The 10,265-nt window shown below is 36.8% G+C and overlaps 3 protein-coding genes across 3 annotated transcripts in view; 1 reads left to right on the top strand and 2 right to left on the bottom strand.

The window, feature by feature from the left end:
* Positions 1-715: 715 nt before the first annotated feature.
* Positions 716-1,345, top strand: CBG21840 (the record flags this gene model as incomplete). Its single annotated transcript, XM_002635599.1, has 4 exons — positions 716-837; positions 883-1,102; positions 1,153-1,265; positions 1,309-1,345. 4 exons carry the CDS (start codon positions 716-718, stop codon positions 1,343-1,345), a joined length of 492 nt encoding a protein of 163 aa, XP_002635645.1.
* A 107-nt stretch (positions 1,346-1,452) lies between these two features.
* Positions 1,453-8,464, bottom strand: CBG21841 (the record flags this gene model as incomplete). The annotated part of the gene is made up of 14 exons (XM_002635600.1): positions 1,453-1,578; positions 2,155-2,247; positions 3,518-3,670; positions 3,718-3,822; positions 3,874-3,972; positions 4,020-4,226; positions 4,277-4,496; positions 4,542-4,666; positions 4,715-4,746; positions 6,289-6,397; positions 6,440-6,544; positions 6,589-6,687; positions 6,731-6,937; positions 8,258-8,464. 14 exons carry the CDS (start codon positions 8,462-8,464, stop codon positions 1,453-1,455), a joined length of 1,887 nt encoding a protein of 628 aa, XP_002635646.1.
* A 1,228-nt stretch (positions 8,465-9,692) lies between these two features.
* CBG21842 overlaps positions 9,693-10,265 on the bottom strand; it is a gene marked incomplete at both ends in the record, with an annotated part of 1,506 nt that continues 933 nt past the window's right edge. Inside the window, one exon of the mRNA XM_002635601.2 lies at positions 9,693-9,823. Within this exon, the coding sequence (XP_002635647.2) occupies positions 9,693-9,823 (131 nt within the window). The remainder of the gene's footprint in view (positions 9,824-10,265) is intronic.

The raw sequence follows: 10,265 nt of genomic DNA on the forward strand, positions 1-10,265 counted from the left end.
CGCGATTATTTTGAATAGACAATAAAAGGTCCTACCGATTTATGAGTGGTCCAGTAGTACGAAAAACAAGAATTTATAGCACAACCAAAGGCCGCACAATTTTTCGGAATATTCAGATGAAAGTTGCAGAACAGCAAATACGCTCTATTGATATTTTATTGGATCGGCCTACCACCATTCTCTCAATCTATGACATTCCCTCAATCTATGATAGATATCCGATCTATGAATCTATGATAGATAGTACTATGATAGACCGGCATGCTAAAACATTTGACGCTGGCAGTGAGAAATAGAATATAAAGTTGTGATATTCAAAAAGTTGATTGACAAAAAACAAATAAAACACTACTAATAATAGGTAAGAAGCCAGCAGTGGACCCGAAATGACATCTATTGCGAAACCTCTATTTCAAAATGTACCTTCAAAAAACAAAATCAGTTTTGCTGACACATCTTCTTTGAGCTCATTATGTCTTATTTTTCACACGAGTCAGAAAAACAAAACCACAGTTCTAAAATATATTTTACTTATTTAACGAACTTGTTTTCTAGCTCTATTCGTTTTTTAAAATTTTACTCTTTCAGCCATTGAAGGCCTCTTTTTCATATGTTCTTTTCATCTTTTGGCTTAGCATTTCAGAGATCTAATTAAGATTTTGATTATTCCGATTGCCTATAAAATAAAATTACAACATTCACATTTTTACTAGAAATGGAATATCAATCCGAGCAGATTAGAATGAACACATCGGCGGTGGCGATTTCTGTAGTGGGATTTGTATCCGGTCTTGTAACATGTTTTATAAATATTATTCTTCTGAAAAATTATATGAAGTAGGTCATCTGTAATCGAGTTTTCTCTGAAACCCTTCATTCCAGAAAGAAAAACGACATGGCTCTTTTCTATTACCGATTTGCATTGGATGTGATTATGGGAGCACTGCTTGCCAATTTCCTATTATTAGCAGTATTGTATTCCGCATTCTCAAATCAATCTTCCTATTTACAAAACCTTATTTTCTATTTTTCACTACCAGCGTCAAATGTAGCAGCATGCCGGTCTATAGTCGCACTTACTGTGGCAATTGAAAGAATGGTGGTAAGCAGGTTTGACAAAATATCAATGGAGCACATTTGCTTTATTTGCAGGCTGCCTATGCGCCAATATTCTTTCACAACTATCGCCAACAGTTTCCAACTGTCTGTAAAAATCGGTTTTTTGAAACGTTCTCATTTTCGGAATTTTCAGAGCAGTTTCAAATGTAACAGTGGTCAGAGAATCCAAAAAAAAAAACTTTTTTCCAGAATTTTTTTTGGGGCTCTGATTTTTGATGTCAAATGACTCACAGTGTCCAAATAATTTTCTTCGATTGAAAAACTTTTGACATAAAACTGATAAACAACTCAAAACACATCATTTGTGAAATTTCGAGCATCCAAAATACATTTTCAGCTGAGTTTGGCAAAAATGCCGAAACATACCATTTGTGCTCTGAGCATCATAACTCGAGAGACCGATTTCCAAAACTCTTTAAAACAGATGAAAAGAACATATGAAAAAGAGGCCTTCAATGGCTGAAAGAGTAAAATTTTAAAAAACGAATAGAGCTAGAAAACAAGTTCGTTAAATAAGTAAAATATATTTTAGAACTGTGGTTTTGTTTTTCTGACTCGTGTGAAAAATAAGACATAATGAGCTCAAAGAAGATGTGTCAGCAAAACTGATTTTGTTTTTTGAAGGTACATTTTGAAATAGAGGTTGTATACAGTGGCGAGAAGTGGTGAGGGGAATTTTTTCGAACATTCATAACTTTATTCAAAATCGCTCGATTGATATGAAATTTTTTATGAGAATAGCTGTAAGATTCAGAAACATAAAAATCCTTTTTTTTTGGAAATTTCTCATTTTCAGAATTTTCAGAGCAGTTTCAGATGTAACAGTGGTCAGAGAATCCAAAAAAAAACTTTTTTTCCAGAATTTTTCTAGCTTTGATTTTAGATGTCAAATGACTCACAGTGTCCAAATATATTTTCTTCGATTGAAAAACTTTTGACATAAAACTGATAAACAACTCAAAACACATCATTTGTGAAATTTCGAGCATCCAAAATACATTTTCAGCTGAGTTTGGCAAAAATGCCGAAACATACCATTTGTGCTCTGAGCATCATAACTCGAGAGACCGATTTCCAAAACTCTTTAAAACAGATGAAAAGAACATATGAAAAAGAGGCCTTCAATGGCTGAAAGAGTAAAATTTTAAAAAACGAATAGAGCTAGAAAACAAGTTCGTTAAATAAGTAAAATATATTTTAGAACTGTGGTTTTGTTTTTCTGACTCGTGTGAAAAATAAGACATAATGAGCTCAAAGAAGATGTGTCAGCAAAACTGATTTTGTTTTTTGAAGGTACATTTTGAAATAGAGGTTGTATACAGTGGCGAGAAGTGGTGAGGGGAATTTTTTCGAACATTCATAACTTTATTCAAAATCGCTCGATTGATATGAAATTTTTTATGAGAATAGCTGTAAGATTCAGAAACATAAAAATCCTTTTTTTTTGGAAATTTCTCATTTTCAGAATTTTCAGAGCAGTTTCAGATGTAACAGTGGTCAGAGAATCCAAAAAAAAACTTTTTTTCCAGAATTTTTCTAGCTTTGATTTTAGATGTAAAAAGATTCTCAGTGTCCAAATATGTACCAAAAAAGTTTTAAAGAGTTTTGGAAATCGGTCTCTCGAGTTATGATGCTCAGAGCACAAATGGTATGTTTCGGCATTTTTGCCATAACTCAGCTGAAAATGTATTTTGGATGCTCGAAATTTCACAAATGATGTGTTTTGAGTTGTTTATCAGTTTTATGTCAAAAGTTTTTCAATCGTAGAAAATATATTTGGACACTGTGAGTCATTTGACATCAAAAATCAAAGCCCCAAAAAAAAATTCTGGAAAAAAGTTTTTTTTTTGGATTCTCTGACCACTGTTACATTTGAAACTGCTCTGAAAATTCCGAAAATGAGAACGTTTCAAAAAACCGATTTTTACATACTTGTAACGGGCCGGGCCGGGCCGAGCTTTCTCCCGAATTTCGGAGGCCCGGCCCGGCGGGCCTGTCATTTTACAAGTTTTGAAAATTTCAAAAATCACATAAGGGAGGACCCTTATGTGATTTTTTTCGAGTTTTTTTTGTTGATATTTTTTGATCAAACAGACAAACAATCCAAAAAGCACAAAAAAATATAGGAAATTGTATTGAGAGCTCAAAATTCGGTTCAAAATGACAAAATTTTTGCTACCGGGCTTTGGCGTGCCGGCCCGGAATTTTACGAGTATGGATTTTTATGCTTTTGGATTTCACAGCTATTCTCATGCAAAATTTCAAGTCAATTGAGCCATTTTGAACAAAGTTATGAATGTTCGAAAGAATTCTCCTCACCACTTCTCGCCACTGTACATTTTAAATTGGGAGGGGAACCTTCTTTAAATACGTCAATGAAAAAAATTATGTTTCAAACTTTGGTTATGTTCTTCTGTTTCAAGTGCCGACTAGATGATCTGCTATTTTCAGAAATTCTCGATCCTTTCCCTTTCCGCATTGTCCGAAAGACTAGAAATGCTTCAATGGCACATCCTAATACCTTCGCAACTGCTCCATACGGACCGATGTTCTTTAAAATAACTTAGATTTTCAAAAAAAATGCTTTATCATTAATACCTCGTAGCTGAAAAATTGAGTTGTTGAGAATTGTTTGGCAATGAAATTGGGCAGATAATCAAACGTACAAACAATGGCTGCATCAATAAGTGCAAGACGATTGACCTGAGAATTTTAGACTCCAAATGATAAGAAAAAGATAAAAACAGTACTCACTCTTGAAAGTTCGGCTGCACCAGTCTTCATTATATTGTTAATGATGAACAGTTTGATACACAACAGCCAAATAAACACTAAAGTCATAACGAAAATTGTCTAAAAACCTAGAATCAGTCATTGCCAAATTCCAAAAAATAACATACCGCCTTATGGGTGGTCCAGTAATTGAAAAAGCAAGGGTTTAAGGCACAACCAAGGGCAGCACAATTTTTAGGCATATTCAGACGGAAATCGCAGAACCCGTATAAAACAGCGTCTTCGGTCAAGCCGAATATCACTGCTAACATCAAAATAATGACAGTTGGAAACTGTTGGCGATAGTTGTGAAAAAATATTGGCGCATAGGCAGCCTGCAAATAAAGCAAATGTGCTCCATTGATATTTTGTCAAACCTGCTTACCACCATTCTTTCAATTGCCACAGTAAGTGCGACTATAGACCGGCATGCAGCTACATTTGACGCTGGTAGTGAAAAATAGAAAATAAGGTTTTGTAAATAGGAAAATTGATTTGAGAATGCGGAATACAATACTGCTAATAATAGGAAACCGGCAAGCAGTGCTCCCATAATCACATCCAATGCAAATCGGTAATAGAAAAGAGCCATGTCGTTTTTCTTTCTGGAATGAAGGGTTTCAGAGAAAACTCGATTACAGATGACCTACTTCATATAATTTTTCAGAAGAATAATATTCATGAAACATGTGAAAAGAGCGGATATAAATCCCAATGTAGAAATTGCCACAGCCGAAAAATTCATTTTAATCTGCTCAGATTGTTGTGCCATTCTCTGAAAGAAAATGTGAAAAGTACATATAAATTCAAGATTCTCACATACATAACGTATGCAAAAGGATTTCAACGACTGAGCTAGAAATATGGAAAATTCATTGAATAATTAAAATTTTGTGTTTTGGAACTATGGTTTTGTTTATTAGACTTATGCCGTAACATAAGGAGAAAAATGATAAATAATGAGGTTCGAAGATGATGCGGTTTTAGTTTCTAAGAAATTCTGGCCTTTTTTTCGAATTTCTCAAAAATTCTACTTCCCTTCCTACATTCATTACTACATACATACTTATTTTTCTAATTGATTAAAAAAATATTAGGTTGGAAGGAAAGTAACTGTCCATTTGTTAATTCGTGAATAACACAAAAACAAAAATTATCCAAGATTGACAGTATGCACCGTCGTGGTCCACGGCATCCTGACAACATTCAGGTAACTTGTGGATACCGTCCCTTCAAAGGCCAGCTGGCCGCGACTCAAAGTATTTTTTAAGTCCAGATTTTATCTCATCTACAGTGTTGAATTAAAAGGAACGTGGGCATCTGTCCATCCAAAGCAGTTTAGGACTGAATTGACTTTCCTTAAATAAAGCGGGTTCCTATTTTCCACGAGAAGTCAAGTAAGACCAGACCTGGGCCGCTTTAGCTGGACGGTTCTTCTTCACGCCCTCGCAAACTCCTGCCTTTTCATCATTGGTTATTAGGATATATGCTACGTCATCTGGAGGGAATTAATTCAACACTGTAGATGAGATAAACTCTGGACTGAAAAAATACTTTCAGTCGCGACCAGCTGGCTTTTGAAGGTATGGTATCCACAAGTTACCTGAATGCTACCAGCATGTCGTGGACCCGGACGGTGCATACTGACAATCTTGGATTAATCTTGTTTTTGTGTTATTCACGAAATAAAAAATGGACAGTTACTTTCCTTTCAACCTAATATAAATGAATACTCGATTAGCTAAAGTGCACATAATTAAAATAGGGTTGTCTAGAAACAACTTTTCTCGGTCCATGTAACGGGTATCAAAAAATGTTAAACAGAAAAGTTGTTATTGAAACTAAGACGAACTTTTTTAAAAATTAAACCGCTTCATCCACAAAAGCATAAAATGCCAAAGAGAAGACAAGACCTATGAATTTCACTTTGAGTGGTTTAATATTGGTAAATCATGTTTTAAAAAAAATTGAATTTCTCATAAACTCAATATTATCGTTGTTCTGTAAAAACCCTTCCTGTAAGAATAGTCAGAACCAATTTGCACAGGGTTTTCTGGAAAACCAGGAAAAAAACTGCTAAAAGCTATCAAGTTTATTAAAAATTTAGCGAATTGATTTGATTTTCTATTATATTATTTTGTAAGAACTGTTCCGGGAAAATACCAAAAAAACACGCTTTATTGTGATCCTTGAGATTGGTTCCCGTCGTTCCCAAGGCTTTGACATCGGCCGACTTTTGCCCACTGTAGCTCAGCTGGTAGCGAAGCCGCACATTCATCAGTGGGCCCACAAGTTCAATTCCTCGAGGGGGCTTGTATTAAAAAAAACAAATGGAAGAAATCAATTAATTCGAGTTTCGGAATTGACCTTTCTTCGAATTCCATCCGTTTGATTTACTTTTTTCAACAATTTTCGATTCTTTTCTTTTTTGCATTGTTCGAAAAACTAGAAATGCTTCAATGGCACATCCAAATATTTTTGCAACTCCTCCATACGGACCAATGTTCTTAAAACAATTTGAATTTTTGAAAAAAAAATGCGTTAGTACCAGTGGACTGAAAAATTGAGCCGTTGAAAATTGTCTCGCAATGAAATCCGGCAAAAAGTTAAACGTAAAAACAATGGCAGCATCAATAAGAGCTAGACGATTGAGCTGAAAATTCTAGATGAACAACAAGAATACAAAACATCACTGACTCTTGAAAACTCGGTGTCCCCAGTTTTCATGATATTGTTAATGATAAACAACTTGATACATAACAGCAAATAAAATGAAAAGATCATAGCGAAAATTACCTGAAACCATAAAATCAGGTTTAGATAGATTTCAAAAACCTACCGTTTTGTGCGTGGTCCAGTAGTTGAAAAAACAAGGGTTTACTGCACAACCAAGAGAAACACAATTTTTAGGTACATTCAAATGAAAGTCGCAGAACCCGTATAGAACCACGTCATCAGTCAAGCCGAATATTACTGCTAGCATCAGAATGATGATGTTTGGACATCGGTGGCGATAGTTGTGAAAGAAGATTGGGGCATAGGCGGCCTTAAAGGCAGCAAATACGCTCTATTGATATTTTATTGGGCCTACCTACCAGTGTGTGCTACCGATACCGTTTCGGTAACAGACCGGTACATTACCGGTATTTCACCGGTAAAACTACCGGTAGAGTTTACCGAATTACCGAAATACCGAAAAATTTACCGAAATTTACCGAAAACTATCGATAATTTTTAGGAAATTTTCCTGTTTTTTTTCAAAATTTGTAACCAGAGAACCGCGACATTTTAGAACCGCGACATTTTAGACCCGCGACATTTCAGAACTGCGACGATTTAGTACTGCGACATTTTAGAACCGCGACATTTAAAAAACGCGACGTTTTAGAACTGCGACGTTTTAGAACCGCAACGTTTAAGAACCACAATGTTCAAGAACCGCGACGTTTTAGAACGCGACGGTTCAGAACCGCGACGTTTCCGAACCGCGATGTTTCAGAACCGCGACATTTTAGAACCGCGACGTTTAAGAACCGCGACGTTTCAGAACCGCGACGTTTTAGAACCGCGACATTTTAGAACCGCGACGTTTTAGAACCGCGACATTTTAGAACCGCGACATTTTAGACCCGCGACATTTCAGAACTGCGACGATTTAGAACCGCGACATTTTAGAACCGCGACGTTTAAGAACCGCGATGTTTCAGAACCGCGAAGTTTTAGAACCGCGACATTTTAGAACCGCGACGTTTAAGAACCGCGACGTTTCAGAACCGCGACGTTTTAGAACCGCGACATTTTAGAACCGCGACGTTTTAGAACTGCGACTTTTTAGAACCGCGACGGTTCAGAACCGCGACGTTTCAGAACCGCGACGTTTCAGAACCGCGACATTTTAGAACCGCGACGTTTAAGAACGCGACGGTTCAGAACCGCGACGTTTCAGAACCGCGAACTTTTAGAACCGCGAGATTTTAGAACCGCGACGTTTAAGAACCGCGACGTTTCAGAACCGCGACGTTTTAGATCCGCGACATTTTAGAACCGCGACGGTTCAGAACCGCGACGTTTCAGAACCGCGACGTTTCAGAACCGCGACATTTTAGAACCGCGACGTTTAAGAACCGCGACGTTTCAGAACCGCGAAGTTTTAGAACCGCGACATTTTAGAACCGCGACGTTTCAGAACCGCGACGTTTTAGAACCGCGACATTTTAGAACCCGACGTTTAAGAACCGCGACGTTTCAGAACCGCGACGTTTTAGAACCGCGACATTTTAGAACTGTTACCGGTAAATTACCGGTGAAATCACCAAAAAAGCCGTTACCGGTAAGTGGAAATCGGAAGTCACACACTTCTACCTACCACTATTCTCTCAATCGCTACTGATAGTACTATGATAGACCGGCATGCTGAAACATTTAGCGCCGGCAGTGAAATATAAAATATAAAGTTTTGATAATCCGAAAGTTGATCCGTAAAGAATGAGTAAAGTATTACGAAAAGCAGGAAAAAAGCAAACTGTGCTCCCCAAACTAAATCCAGTGCGAATCGGTAGTAGAATAGAGCCATTTCGTTTTCTTTCTGAAATGAAATGAAACTGGAAACTTCTGGAACACAACTTTGATCTCTCTGTAGATTCAATAGTTCTTACAACTGCTAGATTCTGAATCTAGACTTACTTCATATAGGTTTTCAGAAGAACAATATTCATAAACACGTAACAAGAGCGAATACAAGTCCCAATACAGAAATTACCACCGCCGTTGTATTCATATCAATGGTTTCAGACTGCTCTGCAATTTGAGAAAACGGGGGGGGGGGGGGAGTTATAAGCTGATTTTATAGAGAATCAAAGTACTTTAAAAGATCAATTAGACTTCAAAAAAAAAGGCAGTAGTCCTTGTTTTTATATGAATTTTCAATAATTATTTTAAATTAGGTTCAGTGCAAACTATTGGGAAATCAGTTGTTATTCTCCAAATTGTGTTAATATTCATTTGTCTTTTCTGTAAAACCCCTTTGAGAACTCCCAGAATTCATTTGCAGAGTGTCTACTGGAACAAATTACTGGGAAAAAAAGAGAATTGCGCAGTAAATTGTTTTTTTTCAGTAATTCGCATGGAAAACTAATAAAAGATAAAAGGAAAAACAATGATATTAAAAAGTACAGTTTAGAGAACACTTCATTATAGCCCCAACCAAGTCAACAAATGAAGTGTGGGTGCGCGTAAAGTTGGTGGCCTAACTTTCTCAATGTGATTTTTCTAGGCCATTTGCCATGGTGTTCCAGTTTCCGCAAGTTGTGTTTTCTAGGCCATCATGGTAAACTGGTACATCAGGCAAATGTTAGACAACCAGTCCGTTTACGCCCCTTCGGGGCTAAACCTCCTGGCCTCCGGCCTCCATTATCGCCCTTTCTGCCCAACACCCTTCCTGCCCACCACCGTTTAGTGTGGTGAAACAAAGGAACGTCTCCAGAAGACTTCGAAATCAAAATTTTGAAAAACCAAAAGTTCGGGCATCAACTAAGACACAATTCTGATCTATCTGTCCAGGTTTCAGCTTGGTCGGTTAACTTTGAATGGGGGAGATAAGGGGCGCTACATACATGCGCACATACAAAACCTGGTGAATGTTATGTTATTCAATTTCTAGGTCATAAACTTTGGTGGCCGAAAAATTTATGTTCAGAAAATTAGGTCACCGTGGTGCATTTTATGAAAAACTTTTCTACTTAACTTTAGAACAAAAAAAGGAATCAAAATCGAAAGATTTCAGTTTCGAGTGATAGTTATTATCAATACTTGACGATCGCAGTATTATGGATTACTGCAGAAGTGGAGTCGTTTTTCATATTTCTATACTTCATGGTTATCAACCGACGAGCGTCTTTATTGCATCCAATGAAGATGATTCCGTTGAAGATACCTGAACGAATATTTCTTTTAGGTCACAGCCAGTGTGTCTTTTCGAAAAAAATTTCTCGAGAAATGGTCTTTTCGAAAAATTTTCGAGGAAATTTTGACAATAATTTCTCGAAATTTTTTTTCGAGAAATTGGAATTTTTCGAGGAATGGATTCCTCGAAATTTCTCGAGAAATGTGCTAAACAATGCGCGGTGCGGAATTTCGGAGTGTCGTTTGCGACCTTTTTTTCAGTTTTTTTCCGTTGCTGACATTGTTTTCTCGTTTATTTTGTCATTTTAAAGTGGTGGCCTAACTTTTGCAAATTTGGTTTTCTCGGCCACCACTTCAAAATGGCCTAGAAATCATACCAGAGTCAGGTTAGGGCAACTTTAAGCCATTTTGAAGTGGTGGCCTAACTTTTGCAAATTTGGTTTTTTCTAGGCCACTTCAAAATTACCTAGAAA

The sequence above is a fragment of the Caenorhabditis briggsae genome (assembly GCF_000004555.2).
Source record: "Caenorhabditis briggsae complete genome, chrV, whole genome shotgun sequence".
Classification (NCBI taxonomy): Eukaryota; Metazoa; Nematoda; class Chromadorea; order Rhabditida; family Rhabditidae; genus Caenorhabditis; species Caenorhabditis briggsae.